At 35.8% G+C, this 27150-nt stretch overlaps 1 protein-coding gene across 1 annotated transcript in view; it reads right to left on the reverse strand.

Moving 5' to 3' along the window:
* The window catches only part of LOC105211439 (neuronal acetylcholine receptor subunit alpha-7), a 182175-nt gene that overhangs the window by 30711 nt on the left and 124314 nt on the right, over positions 1–27150 (reverse strand). Inside the window, exons 5-8 of the mRNA XM_054227100.1 lie at positions 20959–21003; positions 15826–16116; positions 15258–15333; positions 5429–5623 (exon numbers count right to left, since the gene is read on the reverse strand). Coding sequence (XP_054083075.1) covers positions 5429–5623; positions 15258–15333; positions 15826–16116; positions 20959–21003 — 607 coding nt within the window. The remainder of the gene's footprint in view (positions 1–5428; positions 5624–15257; positions 15334–15825; positions 16117–20958; positions 21004–27150) is intronic.

Consider the following 27150-nt stretch of genomic DNA (forward strand, 5'->3'; position numbering starts at 1 on the left):
ATTCCGCTGTCTAGACCATTTAGTATTTTTTATGAACTCTTGCTCCCCACTGTATATTTGACCGACCTTTAAAGTATATATTTTTTTTTAATAAAATAATGTTTTCGAAAACGTAGTCAATTTTAAATCGAGGATGAAATTTCGAAATATTTCGAATATGTATGTTCAACACTATTGATTGTACTAAAGACCATCTGACCACTGAATCGACTGTTGATTACACAGCCACACAAAAAATTATGGGGCTATTACTAGGTGTGCTATATGTTTGTGGGGTCGCTGAATCCGAATCCGAGCTCTATTTAAACCAATATGATGGACAGCGATTCATTAAGGCAGTAGTCGGCTTTAGAAGCCGAAAAAAGCGCGTTTTTTAGCAATTTTTTTTTGAAAGGGATGGAAATGATTGCGGTAAACGGAATTTTAAGACGATAGTGTACTATATTTAAGGCTTAAAAAACAATATTGATTATTAAAAAATATTGAAATTTTTTCAAAGTTTTAAGTATTTTTCTGGAGCGCCTGGAGTCTGCACTTGTTAATCGGTGCCGGTGATGGAGGTCGTGCGATGCATCTGAAACAGTCGAACCATTTTTTTTTTAATTTTTATAAGTTTCTTTTCTTTATGAACTAAAAAAATACCGAAAAAGTTATAAAATTCCAATTTTTTTCGAAGTTTGAAAAAAATATTCACTTTTTTAAGAAAAAAAAATTGACTTTAAGTTGCAAAACAAGTAGTTTAAATAATACTTTTGTCCAACTTTTGTAGTTCAAATAGAATATAATTTAATACTGAAGCTAGATCACTTTGGTTTTTTTCGATCGGACATATATTCTTTTTGCTATCGCCGGCACCGACACTAACTGCTCTAGCTTCGAAAATATGTCGAATTGGTCTCTGGAATTTTAAAGACATATTCTTGGTTAGTTTTGGAAGAGATTTAAAACAAAACAAAAAAATCGATTTTTTGATGCCTGTAAAGCAGACTACTGCCTTAAATTAATCGGATTCGCTTAAAACTCGTTATCGGGGGTCGGGGTTTCAAAGTTCAAAATGGCGGATCCAATTTGACGGACGCTTTTTTGAAAAATTCATCGGAATCGCTTCAAACTCGTTACTCGGGGTCGCTGATTACGAATTTGACGTTACTTTTTTAAATTCAAAATGGCGAACCAGTATGGCGGACATATGTTGAAACTTCCCCATATTGCATCCGACATTTTGAAACATAAAGTACACATAGTAAGATCCCCAGGTCATGACAAACATTTTTTTGTGTGGCTGTGTTATCTACATATTTCGCTGAGGAATCAATTTTTATGTTTTTATTAAAAGACTAGTCTCACTTTAAAATTTTTTGTAAACCTTAGGTCTCTATAAGTTCAAAATAAAATACCGGATCTGTCAGAATTATTTTATAACAAAAAAATTGTTTAATTTTTTAATAATTTTTTGGAGTTTAAACTTTCAAATAATTTGTAGAATTTACAGTAATTAATTCAGCACAATTAGTTGGGAGAGTAAAACCTCGGCGTTACTTAGCAAATTAAAAGCGTTTAATTATGCCCTTATAAATTACAATTGGAAAGCAAAAGCATACACAGACATGCATACCTAAAGTGAGCTCTACGAAGTACAAGTGCACTGCAGTGGAAATGAAGATTTATTAATACGAGTATATACGAATACCACTACACACATACACATACACATATATGTAAATATGCTTGTCCATATGTGTGTTGCTATTAATAAGCGCACTTACATTTGCTGCCTACTTATAGGCGTAGAGACCTTAATGAAGTACGTTTAACTAGCAAATCCTTGAAAATTTTTATGCAAGCACTTGGCTTAATTTTTTTTGTATTATTTTTCCGTTTTTTATTTCTTTTTATATTTTTATGTTGTTTTTCGATTTTTTTACAACAACTCCTGCTTAACGCAGCAGGTAAATGCTTGCAGCCTGTGTTTAAGAGGAGCATGAAAAGTTCAGCTGCATTGTGTGGCAAATGCTAAATGCTCATTATGCACTCGAATTCAATGCGAAAGCGTTCTGAGGCGAACCAATGTTTGCCCGCTTCATTGCGCTCATCAATAAAACAATGCGCACAAAGCGTTCGTTGAAAGCCGTGAAGCCTGCAAGAGTGCGCGCTCGGCAGGCTGTTAAGTTGCCTTTTTTTGTGTTGCTGAGTAAAAATTATGAAATGAAAAATATTTTTAGCAAACATTTCCCAATGCGCGTATAAATAATTTGCTGGTTTTATACATATGTACGGGTATATCATATATATTTGTGTGTCTATGTTGTTGCTTCGGTAGGAATGAGAGAGTCAGCAGAGGTTGCAATAATTTTGCGAAGTTAAGTGGAATGTTGCCGCAATTATGCGTTTACAGTTGTGCGGAATTTCCTCCGCCAAAGTGCAGTTTATTATTTCTTCAAACCGTACGCTAAAACGTCGAAAACTATGCTACAACGCCACTCGAGAAGTCATGTAAAACAACTGGAGTACCGAACACTTGTGCTTCATATATAAATATATACTCATATATATACTCATACTTTGCCTGCTTCGCGGCCACATTTCACTGCCGACAACCGCATATACAGCTGCTGAGATGCAGTTGCTTGTAGATATATGTATATATGGATGAAAGGGTATACAAGTATATAAATTTTACATATATATAGTGTGCGTGTCTGCCTACCATTGGTATTTTAGCGAACCTCAAACTTAAATTAAACTACACTAATTTCAATCTGCTCGAGTACAACAGAAACACAAATACTTGGAAAGAAACAACATGAATGCCCTGCACAAAAGCATTGGTGCCCAGCGCACATAGTTTAAAATAGTAAAAAAGCATAAGCTTAAGAGAATGATGCACTGTGAAAAATAAAGCATTTCAGCTTTTTGAAGCATACAAAGAAGATATCGAATTAAATAAAAAACGATATTTTTCTTAAACAAAAATTAAAAATAAATTTAAATTTTTTCTCTTTTTAACCAATAATTTGTACTAAAACTTTTTTTGGAAAATTAAGCTCATCTACCTAAAAAGCTTTATCTGAGTCTAATCCCAAATTACATATTCTTTGGTCCTTTAGCGCAATATATTATAATTTTTCATATAGCAGCATACCGGTTGGTTTTCAAGAGCTTAAAGCTCGCTAAAACGAGTTGGAACTATTTTCCAGTGCATTGCGCTGCCAGCTAACGCTAAGTCTCTGCTAAGGCACTTGGCTCAGGAATGTTGCTTAACACAAACGTTTCTACGCTGCATTTTTCCTTCGTCCTTACGAAGAATGCGTCTTTAGCTCGCCACAGCGTCTTCCGTGAGTGCAACATTAACCACGTAAACTATTTGCGAAAAGAAACTTCTAAATACCGCGGAGTACTTTAGCTTAAACCCATATAAGTAGACACACATACACATTTGGATAAACAACTAGCGCTCGTACAACTGGTTATAGACGGCACTTTTGAAGTTGGTGGCGGTATATTTTGTTAAAATCTTGTCATATAGCTTTAGTAAATTAGCATACAGGGTGAAGGATATATTTGAGCGGAGCTTTCTTACAAAGAGTGCGCAAATTTGGATTTTTTTTTGGATTTTCTGAACCAAAACCAAACATAATTCGTTAATTTCAATAGTTTTTGACAGCAAAGTGCAGCAAATCCATGCAAGCTTAAAGCTTTTCCTGCAGCCACCCTGTATCCAAATATTTATACGATCTGTTGTTGTTGTACTTAGTTTACAGTTTACAGGCACTTGAACATTCCCAGCTGCTACTCATCTGCATATTTTGCTTAAAATTCTTGTAGCACCGTTAGTTTTGTTTCAGCAAAATATCAAAGTTATTCGCAGAAAGCATTTGCCAACTCCTCCACCTTCCTACGACTGCACGTATGCAAAGAATGATGATGAAGTAACCACTTGAAAATGATAAAATAACTAGGAAACGAAGTTTATGACGATAACGACCTGCCTAAGTACGAAAGACACCGACTTGAAGACACATGCTTCAGCTGTGCGCATTTACTTTACACTTCCGCAGAAGAGATTACCAAACCAACCGTACTAGCAGCCATTAAGTGGTAGACCAACAACTGCAGTGGTACTTCGGTAGTTACGACGTTAACTCATACGTAAGAATACGCAAGAATGTTCGTAATAGTATTTTAGTAATTACTCGTTTGTTGCTAAACGCCGTAAAAAGCTTCGTGGAAATATTTGAATAAACATTATGGAAAGTTTGGATTTAGTTTAGCTTGTGACTCGCAGACAAATATTAATTTAATGCAAATGTCTTGAGTTTGATGAATGGCACCGTAGATTGAAAGCCTTATATATATTGTACCTTTTGTATTTCATAAATCTCATATAAATATTGCGAAATTCCTCATAGTATTTCCCTTCCAGAAAAATTTATTAGTTTTGTTTGAGATGTGGCGTAAGATTAGCTTTACTGTTCTTAAATAAACTTACTGCTTGAAAATAAGATATAATCATGAAAGCTCTTGAAAAGGAATGAAAGCTCAGTATGAAATAATCGTAAATTTAAGATTAGCATTACTGTTCTTAAGCGAAATTTCTTTAAGAAGATATAAAAGCTTTTGCTAATCAAAGCTCTTAAAAGGAGAGTGAAAGCTCAATATAAAACCTTATTGGAATTAATGCAAAAATACATATTATTTTAAGAAATAGATAATATTAGCTTCGATTTGCTATTTAAATCTATTTTATATTCAAATCGTTATAAAAAGTTAAGTTTAGAATATTGAAGTTTCAAGCACATTGCAATAAGTTAAATCATTGAAGTGCATTTCTAAAGCTTTACATATTCTTATAATATCAAATTTTGAATACAATAACTGCACTCTGCTGAATAATATTAAACAAAGTAATTATTTATCTTCTAGTGATGCATGACTGATTGGATTTAGAGGCAGACTGCCATGACAGATTTGCTGTAGCCACTAAGTTATGATGCAAATATTTGTTGCTAGCAATGGTGGCACACTCGCATGCCTCTATGCTCATGTTTATGTGTTATTAATTCGTTCATCTGGTGTGAAAGCTGTCAGACACCTATTGCCATGGACAGATAGACATTTAAGAGTGACATTTATGATTTAAATATTATTACAATGGTATCTCCATTTAGTGATTGTCATTTTACACATTGAACCATTTTGGGAATTAATATGGAAATGTAAGGGGATGTGGGGAAATTCAAAATTAATTTCCATTATGAATTTATGTATATATTTAAGCTCACACATTTTTCATAATTATTTAGACTTATTGAAAGCTCTAAATATGAAAGCTTCGGTGAGAATGCTATACTGAGCTTTATGTCATGAAAAAATCATGATTTCATATCACCAATTTCATTTCTTGAAATAGTTCTTCAATCTAACTTACCCAACGATAGTTTCTCTCCGGAATCCGGTGGCAGCGTGAAACCCAACAGCGCCATCGATGCGATCAGTACGCACGGTATGATCAGATTAAAAAAATAGTACAGCGTGCGACGACGAATGATGATCGCGAATGTGATGTCGATATACGGTTCGGGGCAGCAGTTGTAGTAGATCTCGTTACGTTTGCCTGGAACACCTGTGACGGGGCGAATGGAAGACAAATTAATGACGAAAAGCGACACACGAAAGCACGCTAAGAACATTTTACGACATTTTACTAAAGGATGATATGTTACAATAATATAATATTTGAGTAGAAATGAAAATGTGAACTTTTTATGGAAAGAAAGAGAGGCAGAAAGTTTAAGCGGCGTAACTATTAGAGCGTCTAACATAAGCGAAAGCAGTGAAGAAAGAGTTTGGCATGTAAATGATAAAAATTTATGAAAACAGTTATGTACAGTTAACTTTAATTCGAAAATTCGAAATTGTTTAGGTGAAAAGCAGTCAATGAAACGGCAATGAATGCGAATGTGAAATGGAAGAATGAGAAGTGAGATAAAAGCGAAGTGAATATGTGTGAATGCGAACGAGTGTGAGTATGTTGCTCTGTGTAGTATATATGTATATTTACATATGTATGCTTGTTGGTGTTTTTCTTTGGGAAAGCCAATAATGGTCTTATGAGTAGTGATTTGTGGTTGTTTATTGCATGCATGACTTGTCAATAAATTGTGTATTCGGGAAAAAAAAAGTTGCTGTAAGATTATACTATATTACTTGTAGGGAATTAGATAAAATATTGTTGTATATGTATTATATTTATTTAAGGAAATGCATGAACGGTTGACTGGTATTTTGTGAATTTGTTAAGCAATCTGTGCATAATGTAGCATGTAAATAATTTAGATTATGTTATATTTTATCACAGTGTCTCTTTGCTAAAAATTGCAAAAGCATAAATAACACTGCAAAGGCGCACAAGCATTCACATTATTTACTATGAATTTTTAATTAAAATTATTTACACATTTAAATTGAAAAATTGAGCCATTAATTGAAGCGCAAAAATAGTTGAGCATAAAATTTAATTTGAAATGTTTTGCAAATGACATGGATTTCTCATAAAAAATGGAAATTAATAATATTCTTGGGTTTACATTATATTACCTTTATTTAGAATTTGCTTAAAAATCTACCAGAAATTCACTTAATTTAAAGCAATATTTTATGTACGACTTCACACGTCTGTAAATTTTTTTTCTAAACATTCTTTTCTAAAATTTTGCCTATTTAAATCTAATAGTTTACCAGTAAGGCACTAATTATTTTCCCGAAATCCAATGAATTTCAATTCAAAACGTGATATGCATTGCTTGCTTTCCATGTAAAAGCGAAAAACAAAGCATACTTTTGTGCGCTAATACCATTGTTTGCTTTACACTTTGCTTACAACTCTCTAACAGCTTCAACTGGTCAAATTAATTTCTATTTTGCACCGAATGCAGCTGGCGGGCATACATTTATTGCCGTCGGGATTAAAAGCTGAACACAAAATGGCGAAGAGAAAGAGTAATTGCTGAGCCCGACCATTTATTTCGGACGTTGCAGCACTGCCGTTGCAGTTGCAATGTGCCAGTGCAGGTGATTGATGCGGGCAGTTGAAATGGTAAATGGAATAATATTTCCAATTTTTTTTTTTTGTGTTTTTTGAAACAAAAGTGTGCAAATCGTTGTGGCAATTCAAACCTTTTAGCTTAACAGACGGCAAAGTTCAGCTTTAGTTGCCACAATTTGGAAAATCTGCTAATTCAAATGCAAAAACTTCATGCAAAGTGCGCATATAAGTTTGTGTGAATTTGCAGTTTTTATTAGCTTTTTATTAGTTTCATTATTCGCAAGCTGATTATCAGCTGCATCAGATTGATTTGTGTTTGCCAAAGTGCATTATTCTGCGATTTCTTAAATTTTGTTTCATAATATTCACTGCGGCAAAACTTTGCTCTTCACAAAAAGTCCCTTGGGGCTTCCCTTGCTTTCTTGGCGCTTTTAAGTTGCAGTGGCATGCAACAATTCTTGCAGCAAAAGTTTTGCCAAGGAATTTGCATGCGAAATAAGTTTGTCTGTTTCGATATTTTATTGGCGATGCATTGATTTATGCAATTCAGTCCAAATCGATGGCAAAATGAGTAAATCATTGGGAATATAAAAATACGTAACAGAATTGGAAATGTTGCTGTTTTAGTTTAAAGCCTTTATCGTGATGTAAGGTAATTTTTTTAATATTATTCATGTGGTTTCTAGCATAATTTAGAGTGTAGAGTATTAGTGTATACACAGGGTATAATCAGTAGCTTAAGCAATTTAGAGTAGTCTACTTTTAAAAAATAAATTTTATTATTCGACCAACAGAGAATGTTTCAGACTCTCATAGAAAACTTATATCAGAGGTTTGTATTTGCTCTTATTGTGTAACGGATTTCTAAGAATAGCATAAATATGGCTCCTAGAATGATAATATTAACGGCTGGCTATTTGGAAATTAACTTTGCGCCGAAATGTAGGCAATGTTTTTACTACACTTGATCTTTACAACTTCTCTAGCAAAGATATGTACCTCATACAAATGATACATACATACTGGTCCACCAACTTTATTTAAAAAAGTATTTGCAAGTTTCTCTAATCTTTAAAAACTAAAACAATCGTAATACTATTAGACCCTTGCCGGATTAGTGTGGAATTTGAATAAACTAGCTGTTCTCTCTCTGCATTCTACAAACACTCCAATGTGACAGGGATAAATGCAAATGCTTAGCTCATATTGCGCGCTGGCATTCATAAATATAAACTAAAATATTTCAAATCGGCCAGAACTGGGTCACGCACAATACCATACAATGTATGTACAGGGGTCCGTATGCTATTGGCTGCTTACTTTCAAAACTAATATCGCCGTAGTATATCATAAAGTTTTGCTGTCCTCCCCTCCGCAGTTCACGGTGAAATTCTTTGCAAAGACAAGTCAATTTATTTTCGTTGATATGTTAAAGCATAAACAGGCGGCCATTAATTTATTGCCATACAGAACAAAGCATGTACGCGATGTCAAATGTGAGCGCAGCTAAACCCATTGCGCTGGCTCTGGCTAACAGCGAAGGCAACGAATAAAAGAAAACACAGAGGAGAGCTGAGCTGAAGGAGCGAAGGAGCGTACACTTACAATGACAACTTTATGCTGGTTTGCTTTTAAAACTTGACATTGTTGTTGTTGTTCTTTGTTTTGTTGTTGCTGTTGATTCTTTGGCAGAGTTGTGGTCCACTAAAGTTTAAGTGGCGTACACACACACACACACACACAAACATACTAAGACGAGTGCTCGAGCAATATGCGCCACTGCAAAACCATTGTTCACCAGCGGCGTACACCGCATGACAAGCGGGTTGAGCGGATCGCTGTGAGAGAGCGTGTTGTTTGTGTGTGTGTGTGTAAAATAACGAAAATTGTCATTTGCATAAACTTGTAAAGAATTCACCACAAAAGCTGTTGGATTTGCGAAAAATTTTCCTATAAAATGCTACCCATTGGCGCGTGCTCCGCAGAGAGGAGGAACTATTTTGCAAATGCAAAAAAAGAGAGAAAAAAAAACAAAAAACGCAGGGAAAAATGAAAAATATCTCCAGTAAATAAATAAAATACCGGCGAACACTCGCTAGCTGGTGCGCTCGACTGCGCGGCAATGAAGTAGCATTAGTTAAGGCGAATTGCCTGCGGAGCGCGGAGGGTGTTGTGTGCTGTGTGAGAAGATTGGAGCGCAGTAGCGGAGGGGTGTAAACTGTGATCGGTTTGCAGTGCAGTCGCGCACGAAAATAAACAAGAAGTTACGTAAAGTGATTGCCCTGCCGCAGTAGAAGAGTGCTCTTGGCTGTTGTTGTTGTTGTTATATTTTTGTGTTTTTCCATTTGTTGCACGCAGACTTTACATTGCAGCGCGGCGCACTTCAGCGTACCTGCCACCGAGAAAACACTCGCCTGCAAGCAGCGCTTTGCCTATCCACCTAAAATGTGCCGTTGCCCTCCTTGTTGTTGTTGTTGTTGTTGGTGGTGTTAGTTTTGTAAGCCAACCGACGACTTTAGTGGTATTTTAGTTGCTTATTTTATTTGTTTTCTTTTCTCCCAACTTTTAGTTTTTAGTTTTTAGTTTTACTTTTAATTTTTGTTTTATTTGGTTTAAAAGAACAAAACGTTGCGCAAAACTTTGCAACAGCTGGTGTTGCGCTCCGCTAACCGCAAGTAGTGCCCCTCGCGCTTCCATTCTAGCGCTGCCGCCGTGTATTGAAAAGTGGCGCTTATGCTTGTGTGTGTGTGTTTTGCTATGAACGCTGGTGTTTATTTTTGTGAAATAGTTTATTGTTGCATACAAACAGGCGCCGTGTATGCTCGGCAATCTGTGTATTAGGCGGTGGCGGCGGAGCTCTAAGCCACTGCTTCCATTCTTACAGATAGCAAATGGCACAAGGTCTGCTCTACACATGGGCAAGTGCACAACAACGCTTTGGCGGGCGGATTGAATGCTAAGTTCAGTTTATAAACTTGAAAACGGAGTACTTGAGTTGGTCCACTAACTGTCACTTAAGCAAACGAGTGGCATTAAATAAAGACTGCTTTTAAGTTGAAATAATGTCTAGCGGTGTGTAAGCAGCAAAGTATGACAATTTTATCGAGGAAGCATAAGTTTAACCATGCGATAATAGATACTTAAGGTCAAAGGGAGGAAACTGCTAGGAAGAAATTATTAGCGATTTTCAGAGAAAATTATGATTTTAAAATTTTTTTAAATTCAAAAGAAGTACAGCGAAGTGAAATATAATATATACTTTGGTATAAAACTAGTTCCATTAACAGCGAATTCGCGTGGGCGTGTAGGTGCGCGGGTGCGTATACGCAACCTACCTAGAAGTTAACAAATCAAATAAATTGTATGCCTGTCTACAACAAATGTGCATTTGTATGCGCGCATAGCAATCTAACATATGCACTATTGCCATTCTCAGTCGAATTTAGTTTGTATTTTTAATATACTAATTTTTATGTCAAGGCAAACGCCCGTACGCAAACTCTTTGCTCCATTTCAAAACAAAATAAAGGAAGAATTTGAAAAAAAAAAGTAAACAAATATTGTATTAGCAGTGAAAAACTTTTACTTGTTGGCAAGCAAAGTTGCCTTTGCAAATTAATGCCTACCTACACGGCATGTTGTTGCGCAGCTGTGCATTATTGGTAGTTGAAAATCAGTTTCTAACAATTTTCGGCTCACATGACTGCCGTCGCAGTCTTTGTCAGCGCAACAAAAAAGCCAAGCACATTAGGCTCGTTCAGCTAGAAAGTATTGTTTGTGCATGTGTTATCACAAATATAGTTCTACATATGCGTATATCCATTTCATTGCGAATTATTCAAGGTAGTTTAGTTTTGTGCAAAATCACTTGTTTTCAACAAAAATCCAAACTTTTCTTTTGAGTTGTTTGTTTGCAAAACATAATGCAATTGCAACTGTTTGCAGCACTTTGTTCATGAAAATATGCGAAACTCGCATGCAAAGGAGAAATTAGTAAAATGCATTTGGACTGTATTGCATTTCCCTTGAAAGCGCTTAAGTTGAGTACTGAGGATTTCCATCCCAAAAAATAAATGTAAATGTTTGTTTTTTTTTTTTTTTTGGAAATTACAAAATAATGTCGATAAAAAGGCGAACGGATTGCATAACTATTGCAGAGTTATCAGAAGTGATAACTGCTAAACTATTTTTCAAAGTAAGTCTATGTATTTGATATTTGTTCACACTGTACTTTGGCATTCCTAAGGTCACTTTGGTCCCTAGATTTCAGATGTAACTTATGTTATTGTTATAGATAGAGCAATTCTAGTGTTTCATTCTTTATTTTTGAATCAATATTAATCATTTAAGTTTGAAATAATCCATGAAAATTTGAATGTAGCCGTGTGATTTTTCGTGACCGATTCTAATGAGAAATTCGACCTACATTAGACTACTTTTTGAAGACCTAAAGCGAATTAAATAGTCTCTGCTAATTAATCAGCTATAAATTATCCAGGTATGCTGAAAAAATTGTACGAAATGGGGCCTCATTGATTGAAGCTCATCCTATGGGTAGACTTCATTACTAGTTAAACACCGTTTTGAGTACAATTGTTCTTAATTTTGATTCTTACGACAACTAATGAATATTGGTGACTAATGTTTAAGCTTAAACACATTAAGGGGCTATAACAGTGTGATACTTATGCTAGTTCGATATACTTTAAAAAATATCCTGTGAAAGCGGTAAGGTTGTATCTTGAGGAGTTTTTGAATGGCAGCGTTCTAAAAAACACTCGTCGCACGTATAAGCCGCTATAGTCGCAACTTTAATCTGACATCATAACTCAAAGAGAAACTGATACGAGATCGATTGACCGATCGACTTCAAATTTAAACTGAGTATTCTGGAATATATTTACTCTTTTTGATTTGTTGAAAATTGTCAGTTTGCATTAAAACAATGACCATTTTTAATCTAAAAAACGGAAACTTTTTTTTTAAAACTAGGCCATTTCGTTAGCCTTTGATATTTTTCAAAAATCGTACTCAGCTACTCATTTGACCGGAATCATGTCAGCAGTTGGGGAACTTTCTTTTTTGGCACCTCCGAAGACAGCACATACTCCGTTATTTTTTTTTCAAAATTTTTGTAAAAAAAAACTATTAAAATTTAGCTGAAAATATACCTTGTTATGTTCAAAAAACTTCGAAACATTCGATTCTTTATTAAAAAAAATCACGAAAATCACCTTATTTTTAATGGGTTACATTATATGTATATACTCTTAATGACGTATCTAAAAATATAGTTAAATTCCATGCAAAATGCTTTCTAAATGATATAGTGAAGCTTAAATTGGAATTAAAAAAAAAAAATACGATTTAATTCCATATCGAAGCCAAAAAATGTCCTTAACTACAAAAAAGGTAGAGTACTGTAAGTAATCTCGAATACATACATATTTTAGTATTTGCAAAACATTTCAAAGAAGTAATATTTGAAATTTCACTAAAATAGCTGTTAATTAATTTATTAATATGTAACTGTACTAAAAGTGAAATATTCTTTTTTTAAATTCATTATCTCACTTTCATAGGCACACATGCTATAAACTCGCATACAAAATTTGTCTAGTAGCTATTGATTGATTGTATTTACAAATATGAGTATTTAAGTTAGAAATGTGATGAATTGGTGTTTGGGAAAGCTTACCTCGAATTTAATTATGTTTAGTTTTTAGTTAGTTTAGTTGGTTTTTGGTTTTGTTTTTTAGTTTTGAAAATGGAAAATGCGCAAATGCGTATTCTTTGCCAAATTGAAAATTGAAAAGTGCAAATTTGTGTTGCCGTTTTTCGGCCAGATTTCGAATTCATTCCATTGACATAGAATACACATCAGCCTATTTTCGTTGCAATACATTCATTTATTGCCAAAATCAAAATTTTACAAAGGCGAAACATTTACGCGGCTATTTCGGACTTGAATAGTTAAAGCGCCCTTTGAAGTTTTTTTCAATTTTTTAATTTTTTTTACTTGGTGAGTGGGTAAAGTGGGTGAGTTTTTGTATTCTATTTTTCGTTTTTCGTTTAAACTACAGTTTGGAGAGTGAGTAGTAGTAGGCTTTAGCGCGTTGTGAGCTGACAGTTTAGATGAATTCGATGAATCAGTTTTGAAATGATTTTTTTTTGGGGAAAAAATGTAATGACTTTTTTCTGTGGTGCTTATGCAGGTATTTTGATTGGTTGTGTCTACAAACGACTTGGCTTTCTTGCAGTTGCATTGTATTTGTTTTTGGGACGAATATTTTTATACGAATATATTTTTGTACTCTAAGAGTTGGAAAAAATGTACTTTTATACTCATTCAATGAATCAGCACTAAATTTGGTAACGAATTAATAATTTTAAACCTTTTATAGAACAAGTATGCTATACAAACAACTATTAGCGGTCTACACTAGTTTTATATTTTCACTACTCGCCACTTTTTATATCCCTTCCTCATATTTAGTAATTTCGTACTTTTTGTATGGATTCCAGGAACTTACCACAATCTCATAAATTCAATTAAAATGGCTAAAAATCGGCTATATATCGACCGTTAAATTACGTAAATGCCAATAAAATCTGCAAACCCAATGCCCTATAAATTCTTTCAATAGCGGCGGCAGCGATTTTTGCTGGCTTAAGTTTGCAGCTGCCGCCAGCAGCGTAAAGTAGTTGGTGTGGTAGGTTGGTAAGCATATATTTATGTGTAACTACTAGCTTGAAAATTTACTACCAGCTAGCTAGCACTAAATTTAACGTTTGCTTATGTGTACTTTTATTTTTTTCTTGATAAAAATATATACGCGGTTATGCTTGCTGGTGAATTGTAGCAATTTTGGTGGCAGTAAAGGCAGTAAAGGCTTTGAAAAGGCGTATTTTATACAAAAAAAGCAATTGAAAAATGTTGGATATAAATAAATTTGGAAGCGGTTTAAGTGCCACTTAAATGTTGTGTACAAAAACTCAAACTCGGAGTAGAAAATGTTAAGGAAAAACGCAGGGCATCTGCTTGTGGCTTTCATATGTTTTAGAAGAAATTTTATTTTTATAAGAAATTGCTCTGTAAGCAGAAGAGTTTTAGAACTATTTTGAATTCGAAAATTAGTAAACTTTGAATAGTATACCGAAATTCTCTTAGCACTTTACTGAGCACGAGTCAGGTCATGTTACTCATACGCCATGGCAACTATAAGTAAGTTTAGAACCATCATATAAGAACAAATTATATCGATTTTGAACATGTTTTGGTATCATTTTAAGACTTTTGTGAACTTGTGAACTTATTTCGTATTTTAGAAATTTTAAATAAATAAAAAATTAATTAAATAAATTTGTCTTCTAGTTGACTTCATATTCACAAGTTAACCCTTTCATGCCCAATGTTGTCTATAGGCACAGGATACATAGGACTTTGAAATTTTTATCACTTCATATTTGGGTTAAGACTAATATATATCTGTCCTAAAAACAATGTTAGCTCCGCCCATTTTAATTTGGGCATGAAATAAAATTTTAAGTAATAAAATTTTCAAATATTAATTTTTTATTGAAAATATAGTACTGATTCATTGAAATGTATAAAAATACTCAATTAATACTGCTAGACAAGGTTTTTGATGAAAATTTAGCTACGGAATTTGTCACATTTGAATTTCTGTTAAATTTTGTATGGAACTTCTAACTAACTAACTTCTAAATTTGTGTCGAAGGACTGCTAAATATTCTTAAACTTTTGTCGAATGAATTATGAGTTGGAGAAATTTGGAGACATTATAGTAGAGACAGCGTGAATGTGGTAAGAAAGTATAGCTTTGGAAAGTATCTGTGAAGATAGATTTTGAGCTTTAGAGTGGCAGAGTATAGCTTGTATGCGAATAGAGTTGGCTTATGAGCAATAATGTGTTTGTTGTTGTTAGTAGGAAATTTATTTATTTAAGTTAAGCATTAGGCTTGAAGCATTTTATTTTATTAATTGAAAGTTTTTTTAGAATTCTAATTTATTTCTGTTAATGAGCGTGTGTGTACACATATACATATATGAATGTGGCTCGCAAGGAGTCAACGTGGCAGCAACATATAATGTGCTTGCGTCACCTATTCAGTTACACACACAACAACACAATGTGACACAACAACAACGATTACTACACGCATTTACTAACAGTGCGGCGCTACTCACCCAATAGTTCCCACTCGCCGTTGAGCACGTAACTGCTGATATCACCGCCAGTTTCATCTTGTAATTGCAAGTCCAGCTGTTGAAAGTGCGGAGGAGTATGATTAATAAATACACATTTTCGATTGAATATTTTAAATGAATAAATGAAAAAGCAATAAAAAGTAAAAAAATGACAACAACAACAGCGCAATGATTTGCTGCAAATCATCGAACTCTCATATAAGGTTGATAATCGATGAAAAAACCGTGCGCGCTGCCATCCACAATCAGCTTAGTGTATTCGCAAGTTTTTTAATTGGCCGCATTTTCACCGCGTTGAATTCTGTTCCACGCCACCGCTGATGGTACAGTTATATGTATGTGTGTGGTTGCATAACGGTATTTCTCCTTCGACCATTACAGCAGTATCCAATCGGTTTGCGCACTTCATTTATCATTATAATTCGTTTGTGGATAATGTCGTTTGTTTACAGTTACATTTGTGTGTGGCAATGTGCTTTTGTGTATGTGTGAGTGGTATGTGTGTGTATGTGTGCGTGTGTTTAATTGTTGACAACTGAATTCAAACCTGAAATCCATCGTATGTCCAACTGCCGAATTTCATTTCGCAGCGCTGATCATCGAACGGAAACCACGTAATGTCGATTTTGCAAGTGGACTTGAATATGCCCGGCGGCACATACAGGCACGAACCGTTATTGCGCACCACCACATTCGTTTGATATGTGCCATCGAAACCCTCGTCAGCGCTGTTGTACATCAGCACATCCGGTTTCCATATCCGATGCGGCGGTATGCGTAAATCTTTAACGCCGCCATAATCGGATGTATTCCAACGGAGATTCATGTCATTCCACTCCTATGCGCGGCGAAGAGGGGGGAAGAGAGAGTAAGCGAAAGAATGAAAAACCATTATTATGCATGAATAAGGAAAGATAACTGTAAAGCGAATGGACAGCGACAAATGAATTGCATGAATTTAATAATAAATGAAGTGAGAAAAATTAATGAAAAAATTAACAGAAAACGGGGCGTCGAAATAAAATATAGTAAATGTTAAAGAAAATAGTGCACTTTTAGGCGAAAAAGCTACATAATTCTTGAAGTATTTCGAGCTTTTATTAATAGTGCTTTAGGGGTTTATATGGTTAGTAAAAAGATAGTATCTAAAAGATTTCTTCAATAGACAGGAGATGTTTTCAGGATCACATGATCCAAGTATCGTTCAAGTTATGAATAACAGGAAAGGGAGGACTATGTTCGGGTGTAACCGAAACATTATATACTTCCGCAATTTATTAATTTAATTATATCAAGATAACACCCAATTTGACCCATATATGCGGCATAAAGACCACTAGAATAACGAAAACCAATTTATATAGTCTATGAGGGCTGAAGTCGGTTAAGGACCGATTTCACTAATTTACGTTATTTCCACCAGGCTACAATATATTTAAGACTTCATTTAGTTAATTTTAAGAGATCTCATATAACAATCGATATATGCGATATGCTCACGTGAAGGAGGATGGAGTCATATGTAGAAGTTCACATAAGTGAGGAAAGTTTCTGACTTCCATTCACTTGGAAGTGGCCAGAAACGATTCATTTGCATGTGGCTCAAGCAGCTCACGATTTTCGGTATTAGACCAAGTATCCTCTGGGTAGCCAACAGACATCCGTTTGGAGGCGAGCTAAAGTGAGAAGACGAATCCCGCTTATGTGGTTGTGCGTAGGGTTTGGGACTCATCACATAAAAACGAATAACCAATGAAAAGGAAACAACAGCCTTTGATAAAGAGATTTATGGGCCCTTAAACATTGACAACGGCGAATACCGCAGACGATGGAATGATGAGCTGTATGTGTTATTCGACGAAATAGACATAGTCCAGCGAATAAAAAGACAGCGGCTACACTGGCTAGGTCATGTTGTTCGAATGGACGAAAGTGCTCCAACTCTGAAAGTGTGCGATTCAGACCTCCACTCCGATGGAAGGACCAGGTGGAGAAGGACCTGTCTTCACTTAATATTACCAATTGGCGCCAAACTGCCAAAAGGAGAGATGTGTGGCGCGCTGTTGTGGACTCGGTTATAATCGCGTAAGCGCTGTCTACGCCAGTCAAGAAGAAGAAGAACACCCAATTTGACCCATATATTTGGCAGAAAGTCCATTAGAATAAAGAAAACCAATTTATATAGTATATGAGGGCTGCGGTAGATTCTTTACCGATTTCAATAATTTTCGCCACCATTTTATTAACCGATATATACGGTATAAAGTCCACCAGATACTTTAAAAACTTAATATTAGGTACGAGGACTGCTATATATATTTCTGGCTTAGGCAACACTAAGTGTTGCCAGGTGCAATCTGACATTTCCATTGTAAAGTTTGACATTTTTTAGCATAACATCACTCAGAACGTTTTGTCATTTAATCGTGAATTGTTTTATTTACAGGGAATTAAAAAATTCATCTCGGCCAAAAAATGGAATTAACTCGTGAACATTTTCGTGCGATCATTTTTCACAACTTTCGACGTGGATTATCGCGACAAGAGTGCATCGATTAACTAAAATCTTCGTATGGCTATGAAGCACCATATCATATAGCACTGTCATGTAACATACCTTCAGATTGTGGCATGTCTATGCATTTCTCCCACCAGCAAACATTCGATATTGCATGAACACCTGGCCGTAAAAAAGGTTTGTTCTCGTTGGATCCCGCACAATTTGACAGTCGCTCAAAAAAAGGCCCAAAAAAAGTGCTTCGAAAATTGGTTTGAGCGCATGCAAAAGTGTATAAATCTTGATGGAGAATATTTTGAAAAACAATAAAACCATTTTCGTTGATAAATATTCCTATTTTCATTATTAGGCCAGAAATATACATAGCAGCCCTCGTATATGGGAACTGGGGGAAGTTATTACTCGATTTAACCATTTTTGAAACAGAGGCACAATATTAGAAGAAAGAGAATTGATCCAAGAGATTTGCCGATATTATTAGTAAAAATTATCCATTGGCACTGAGGTCTTCATATTCGATATCTGGTGCCTTAAAAAGTTATAGTTCAATTTTATATAAGTCTCTAATGCAAAATTTGTGTGAAGCTTCTTCATTGGTTTTCGATTTATGTCACACATAACATGTCGCCGTGAGCCGATTTCAAGAAATATCATAAGATTGTACAGAAAATATTATGTACCAAGTTTGGTTAAAATTGGTCGAGTAGTTCCTGAGTTCTGGTTTTTGACCCAAAAGAGCGCGATTGCGCGCCTATTTTTAGTTTTTTTTTCACCGATATGAGAACAGTAGCTTATGATAATTGGAACTGTAGATATGCATAGTGCTTCTTTGAAAATTTTCTTCAATAAACAGGAATATGAAAATATATTTTTTTAAATATTTTGAAATTATCGTTATGAATAAACATTTATAGAACTTCGCCTGACGATATCATGGGTATAATCATAAAGAGTCACTTATTGTCACATTCATATATACAGAGATAGGAATTTATTGCAGTGCTATCACAATCTAAAGATAAGTTCTTAAAAGCCTCAAAGATGAAATGGAAAATAATCTCTAAATTGCTGCAGATATTAGTATGGATGTAAAGATTGAAAGATAATCTAATTTTTACGCTCTCGCCCAAAAACGATGCAAAGGAAAAATCGTTTTAAGAAAGCCACACTTAAAGTCAAAGCAACATTACCGAGAATTTGAATCGAACAAACCAAACCAAACTATAAATGCGGTCAGAAAGCAGAAATAAAATAAATTAAATTTATTATTTTTACTTCACTTGCAAATTATTTACCTAAAATTCGTAAAAGCAATCTACAAGAGATCCTTTGAAGACTCCCATAAGCATAACTTACAAGTTTCGCAAACGTGCAACAAAATATTTGTGCAGCTTATAGCACATATGTTACGCACTCACACAAATTAAAGTGCATAAAACAAATATTCCTTAATTGATTCCGATTGAAAAGCTACAACACACTCCATTTAAGCACTTGCATTTGAGAAAGCCAAAGCTTGTGTGTGTGTGTGTGTGGTCGACTGCATGTATAACGAAAATATTGCTTTTACACATTTTTCAATTATCGAAACATAAAACTAATTTACTTAATATCGGCAAAGGAGCAAGCTAAGTTCAGAGAGCAGACATTTTGCCAATTCAATGGCCAATAATCGATGCATGCTCAAATGTGAGTGAGTGTATGTGATATTCTGATAGAGAATGCTGGAGAATATTCATATTTAAACTCTGGCCGGAAGCTGAAGATAGCCAGGCACACACACACACATATACGAGCACACAAATAGTTGATGAGCAAATGCAGTATAAGTGGCTTGCGGAGAGAGAGTGACTGGCGGATGTGGTTAACTGTATAAAACATATTTTTTTGTTGAAACGAAATTGTGAAATGTGCCAAAAGCAACAAAAACAACAAAAAAACGAAGTCTGAGTGAGTTCACATGGCTATATGTGCATCTGTGTATACTCCCATCAAAACCTTTCTTCGTTGTTCTTGTTGTATTTGTTTGCAATTTGGTGCATGCATATGTCGGCAGTCACCTCCCAGGCATGGCGTGACATGTGATGCGAGTTTTCCATTATCACGAAAATGCAAACAAGATAAGTTTAATGCAGTACCGTTAACCACAAAGTGCAACAATAAAATCAACAGCACAACAAAAATTCAACAACAACAAAAGCCACGGAAAAAAGCTTGTTGTACAGCTGCACTACTAAATGTATTTGTGCTTATAAGCAGCTTCATCATACACACACTCACACATAGACGCCGCCCGCCACATCCCAACGTAATCCAGGATATTGTCAGTGAGTTAGAAAATTTGTTTGCATTTTCCTCTTTACAAAAACAAAAAAAAAAAAAACGTATTTACTTTTTGTCTGCCATTCTCTCTGTAGCCAGCGATGTATCTATGTGTGTGTGCGTGTGCCAGTTTTGCTTTTCGAAATTGCAGTTAATTTTCCCTGGAATCAATTGCTGTTTTTTCTACCAAATAAACGCATTACAACTCGGTTTGGGTACTGGATCTGCAAATATATACCTTTGGCGCTGTGTAGCGCACACTCACACTCACTCACATTTTGGCAAATTGTTGGTGGCGCAATAAAATATTAAATTGGCCACACTTTTCGTGTGGGATTTGGAGTGGAAATGAGTGTAATTTAAAGTGAATGAGGTGGGTATTTGAAATTACTTAGCAGCGTTTAGAAGCGGCTGGGAATTAGGTCAGCAGCCAATTTGGTTAGTTGTTTGCTTAAAATGGAAAAAGTGTACAGTAGGGAGCTTTTAGGCGTTTAAAATGCGAAGTTCGGAAAAATTCGGACAAAAAAAAATTTAAAGTTAAACAAAATGCTAATAGAAAGAAACTATTTAAATGTATGTGATCTTTCTCAAATAAAGTCTAAAAAATTAAAAAAATTAATAAGATAAATGGCATATTAGTATGGTATGAAATTAAAATATAAATGTCTTGGGAAAACTTTAAACGATTTAATGGCTTTGTATCTTATGAGTAAAAATATATATTTATTAAACTAATAAACATCAAACATTTGCTTTTCGAAGCAAAATATCACATTACTAAGTTTTATTTTCCTTATATGAAATTTATCATATATAGAGTAACTCTTTATTATAACTTACCAATTTCAGCCAAACATTCGTGACGAGCAGCTGATTCTTCTCATCCTAAAAAAGACAGACAAAATTATTATATTAAAAAAATCATTATTTAAAATGTACATATAAATGTTGAATATCAAATAATTATTTTTTTTTAATTTTTTTTTTTTTTAATTACAATTATACCTATTTTACAATGATTAAATACTAACAGCAATTTAATTCTAATAAGTTAAAAATTATAATTGAAAGCTAAATGTTAGAAAAATTCATTTGCTGCTACAGTTGCCTTGCTAAGTCTGAAGGCCTCTTACGTTTCAGTCGGTTTTCTCATGAGATGAGTTTGGATGCCTCTTCATTTACATGCTGTATAAGCCTCATTTCGTGTGTATTTGCAATTCACACCAAGATCACGGTGAAGGTCAGCAGATCTAATATACCAAGGAGCATTAACTATACTTCTTAGTAACTTATTTTGGAAGCGCTGAATGCAGGCAATACAGTTTTGACTTGAGCAACCCCATAGTTGAGATCCATGCATGCAATACAGTTTTGACTTGAGCAACCCCATAGGTGAGATCCATGCATGGAATACAGTGTTGACTTGAGCAACCCCATAGTTGAGCTCCATACGCCCAAATTGGCTTTAGTACTTGATTATATATAAACAGCTTGTTTTCGATTGAAAGCGTGGATCTCCTACCTACTAGATTTTAGATCAATCTCACCCCTTTTTTTCTTGACATGATCTTTCCAGCGAAGCTTCGCATCTAGGGTGATTCCTAGGTACTTAGGTGGTATAGGAGTACCATTTATATATAAATGGGATGGTATGATGTTTTTTTTAAGTAAAGTCTACGTGCATTGATTTGGAATGCTTTAATTTGACTGCTGTTTGCACTCGAAGGGCAGATAATGAGGTTGACTCTCCTGCTGCTAACAGGGCTGTGTCATCCAGTGGGGATATCACTTGTAAAAAGTAAAAAGCAAGTAAAGCATTGGCCCCAACACGCTTCCCTGGGGAACATCCGCTTCTATCGGCATGTTTGACTATGCATCCTCTTGTTTTATGCGAAGGTATTTATCTTTTAGATAGGAATCAATTATTTCGCAATATTGTTTGGGTAACATGCATTTCAATTTCAGCAGTAGACCCGAATGCCAAACTCGATCAAAAGCCTGATACACGTCTAAGAAGGCCGCCGAACAAACGTTCTTTTTATCAATAGCATTTTCGAACGAAATTAACGATTCGGTGCACCTGGCCGATTGTTGTATGGTGATCACGAAAGCCGAACTGATGTACTGGTATCTATTATTGATTTCAGCCTCTTTATGAGAACATGCTCGATGACTTTCGATAGAGCTGACAGCAGCGATATTGGCGAAGATGTGACAACATGTAGTGGTTTACCCGGCTTAGGTATCATAATAACTTCAGATACTTTCCAAAGCGATGGAACGTATCTTAAGTATAACGCACTGTTTATAATGTTTACAATTTTTTTATAAAGTCTTTGGTAGATTGCGTAATATTTCTCCGGTTATTAAATCATCCGGTTAAATTAAATAAATTTTAAAAATTTTTATTACAAAAACAGCAGCAATCTGCGGTCTGAAAATCTAGAATCTAGCTAATTGCCTTGCTATACATATTCATACTCAGATATTGTCAAAATAATGCTAATAACATACAATTTTTCCCACAAACCGTAAAAATTACCAATATTGAAATCACCACACTTTAAAACCAAGCATATTTTTAGCGAATAAAACTCGCCCACACATAGAATTGCACGCGTCTCACTCTGCTGCGACCAAGCGCCGTGGCAAACGAGCCATTAAGCTTAACTTCCGGCAATCTCTTCTACCGTGCCACACTTTCCACCAGCAATGCTGCACTGGCGGTAGTCAATCAAATTGAGACAGCAACGGTGCCGATTGCGTTGCGCTTCATTAATCGAATTACAGAATTATAGACGTCCAGCGCGGCTTAAGCGGCATTCATGCACTGCGTTAAAATTCACTAGATAGCGTAAAAGAGGGAGAGAGATTGTGGATAGAGAAGTAGTGAGCGCACGAAAGCGTGTTCTTCCTCAATTCAAGACTATGGTCATAACATTGTGGTAAAGAAAAAAACGAAATACGGCTCGAAAGCGTTTTCGCGTGGCTACTTCCACTTCCACTTTTTTGTTGTTGTTGTTGCTCCGTTAAATTTCATGTATATATAGCTGCTTGCTACAGCTGTGTGTTGTTGTATGTGTGGTCTGCTGACCAATTTGCATCGCTAACCCAATTTCCGGTGGAGCCCAACACATACATGCACATGAGCAAGTTGTTTACAGTGAAAGAAAAAAAAAACGAAAACAATAAAACGAATATTGCGCTTATTGGAGCGGAAAGCTCTCAGCTTGTACGAGGCCGTTGCGGCGGCTGAGAGTACGTTGCCAGGCTTTCGAAATTTCTCACCAACGCTGTATGTGTGTCAATTAGTCTGTGCAAAGTGAAGATTCTCTAAAATGTGATGAAGGAAGTATTTTTTTTGCAATTTAATGATTTTTTTGATTAAGAAAATATACTCGAAAAATAAATCAAAAATTATATTAAATCTATTATATATAAATCTATTGTCCTGCAAAACTAATACGGCTATGTAAGCTGACGTTGAGCAACACCAAAAGCTCCGTCAGGATCGGGAAGGACCTCTCCGAGCCGTTCGATACCAAACGAGGCTTCAGACAGGGTGACTCACTATCGTGCGACTTCTTCAATCTATTGCTGGAAAAAATAATACGAGCTGCAGAACTAAATAGAGAGGGTACAATCTTCAACAAGAGTGTACAGCTCCTGGCGTATGCCGATGATATTGATATCATCGGAAGCAACAACCGCGCCGTTTGTTCTGCGTTTTCCAGACTAGATAAAGAAGCGAAGTGTATGGGTCTGGTGGGGAATGAGGACAAGACGAAATATCTCCTGTCATCAAACAAACAGTCAGCGCACTCGCGTCTTGGCTCCCACGTCACTGTTGACAGTCATAACTTTGAAGTTGTAGATAATTTCGTTTATCTGGGAACCAGCATTAACAACACCAACAATGTCAGCCTTGAAATCCAACGCAGAATCACTCTTGCCAACAGGTGCTACTTTGGACTGAGTAGGCAATTGAAAAGTAAAGTCCTCTCTCGACGAACCAAAATCAAACTCTATAAGTCGCTCATTATTCCCGTCCTGATGTATGGCGCTGAAGCGTGGACGATGACAACATCCGATGAGACGACTCTTGGGGTTTTCGAGAGAAAGGTTTTGCGCAAGATTTATACCGCAGACGATGGAACGATGAGCTGTACGATTTATACGACGACATTGACATAGTTCAGCGAATAAAAAGACAGCGGCTACGCTGGCTAGGTCATGTTGTACGGATGGAAGAAAACACTCCAGCTCTGAAAGTATTCGATGCAGTACCCGCTGGAGGAAGCCGCGGAAGAGGACGACCTCCACTCCGGTGGAAAGACCAAGTGCAAAGTGACCTGGCTTCACTTGGTGTTTCCAGTTGGCGCCAAAAAGCAAAAAGGAGGAATGAGTGGCGCGCTCTGGTGGATTCGACTATAATCGCTTAAAGCGGCAAATATATATATTGTTAATTAATATTATTTATATGCAGTATTTGTTAGAAGATTGCATTTTTCACTCACTCACATGCAACCACTGCCCACACTGTGTACGTTTGTGTGCATTTTAATGACACAACAATTGCAGTAGCCGGAACCGAACATTTATGTTGCTGTGGCTTTTGTTGGTTGTTGCCGTTACAATATTCTTTGTTGTTGTCATAGTTACTGCCAACTGCCAATTCGGTTGCGGTTAACCGAAAATTGACCTGCTAATTGCTTTCATTCTATACTGGCTGTAGCCTCATACAGGCGACAATCAAACGAACGAGCAAATGACTTAAATGTCCTACGCAGTCCAAACATTGTAACCAAAAGTGACATAAAAAGTAATAACACATTGATGTGATTGCATTTACATTGCAGTCCTTATCGCATGGTTATCAATGTAAAAAGTAAAAATACATACTCATTCTACAATATACGAGTGTGTGTATGTGTATGCATATGGCAAGCTTGTAAGTTGAAACTTTGTGTGTTTACAGTTTGTGTGACAATTTTTATGGTCACCAATAAACGCACACAAGCCATTTAATTTCTTTGTTTCTGACAGTTGAAAACCTCATATTTCTTTCGAGTATTATAAAAAAGCGTTTAAAAACGAATAATAGCTTAAAGATTGCGATTCGATTGGCATTGATTACTTTTTAGTGTGGCTGTAAGGTTGTAAGAGTACAACAATCTGCCTTTGATAGTTGTAAGAGCCACAACTATGTCGAAATTTGATGTAAAATTAATGTGGTTTTAAAACTATTTTTATTTGTTAATCTAGTATTTTTCACTCTTAAATGGTCTTTGCAATGCATTCCTTTTTTTCTCATAACTCTAAAGTCTTTAAACTTATGGTATGTCACTAATACGAGGTGTGTTCAACAAATATCGGGAATTCTGGTTTGGAGATTCCAATTGTAATTTTTTTATATTGTTAATTTTCAGGCCCCAGGCCAAGTACGATAACGTTTCAGTTGTGTTCATATCTTACTTGTCTGTAGCAGCCGCTAAGATTAGACATGTTTTTATGAACTTATGGACGATTTTCGTTTGTTAAAAGCTCACACTTCTTTGCTTGTTCGTGAATTCTTGGCTAAAACGATACTGTAACAATGCTCCAGCCTCCTTGTTTGGCAGATATGACCGCGTCTGACTTTTTTCTAATTTCCAAAAAAATGAGAATCTTGAAGGACCAACGTCTTACAAGCATAGATGAAATCACTGAAGGTTCCAAGGGCTATCCCAAAAATCGAGTTTTAGAAGTATTTCCACGGTTGGAAGCAGCGTTGTCATAAAGATTGGTTGTCTTTTTTGCTCTTTATTCAATGCTTTATAAAAAGTGTTACAGTACAGTGAGAGGATTTAGTTCAAATATGCGCCGTTTCGTTTTCGATAATATGTTTCCATCTAGACGGAAACTTCATAATACGCCCTCGTAGAACCCCCCTTCTTATTTGCGAAGAACTCAACTTTACACCACCAAGGCCGCCATGGACAGGAACAGGTGGTAATCACTCGGCTATGTCCGTGCTATATGGTGGATGCCATAAAACCTCCCATCCGAGCTCCCGTAGCTTCTGTCGAGTCATCAACGAAGTGTGTGGTCTAGCGTTGTCTTGGTGGAACACTACACCCTTCCTGTTGGCCAATTCTGGACGCTTCTGGTCGATCGCCTGCTTCAAGCGATTCAGTTGTTCGCAGTAGATGGTAGAATTAAGCGTTTGGCCATATGGGAGCAGTTCATAGTGGATGGTTCCCTTCCAATCCCAGCAAACACACAGCAAAACCTGGCCGTCAATCCCGGCTTGGTCACTGTATGGGACGATTCACCGGCCTTCGACCACGACCGTTTTCGCTTCATCCAACCTTCTGCGGATGGTTTAAAATGTTTTGTTGACTAAATCCCATCTACTGGGCGATGTCACGAGATGCCACATGTCGGTCTAACTCGATGTTTTCCATGATTTGATCGGTATTCGTCGTCACAGGTCTTTCGCCGGCTGGCTTATCCATGGTGTCGTTTTCGATTTTCATGTAGTCATTGTGGTTGAAGCGGCAGAAATCATTTTCCAAATAATAAATAATTGTTTGAAATATTGCTGAGTACACAGTCTTAAGCCGATTAAAATTCTAGGTTATATCCGAATGCGTAGACCTGATTGTTGTAGGAACGGTATCTTTCCGGTAGCATGGGTTTGAGCTTGTACTGTCTCTAGTAAACTATATCAGTCAGTTATTTAGCTAGTTAATTTAGAACTAAGTCTGCTAAGAAAATACTAAGTTTCCAAGCGTTAATGCGCCTAAAACCACACTAATTATCACAAACAAGTTCTTTTGCTTTTAAGTTACTTTAACTTGTTCCAAGGAATTTGCCATAATTTACCTCGCATAAACATATTATCGCTTGCTTTCTTTTCCGCTTTATATACTTCTCCTTGCAATCTACAGTAATCGTACATATTTCCCTTTAAGTATGCAACAGTTATGTTCTTGCCGCTTACATTGCGCCACCACCTGCAGTCAGCGAGTGAATTCATAATTTACATTT

The sequence above is a fragment of the Zeugodacus cucurbitae genome, chromosome 3 (assembly GCF_028554725.1).
Source record: "Zeugodacus cucurbitae isolate PBARC_wt_2022May chromosome 3, idZeuCucr1.2, whole genome shotgun sequence".
NCBI classification, from domain to species: Eukaryota; Metazoa; Arthropoda; class Insecta; order Diptera; family Tephritidae; genus Zeugodacus; species Zeugodacus cucurbitae.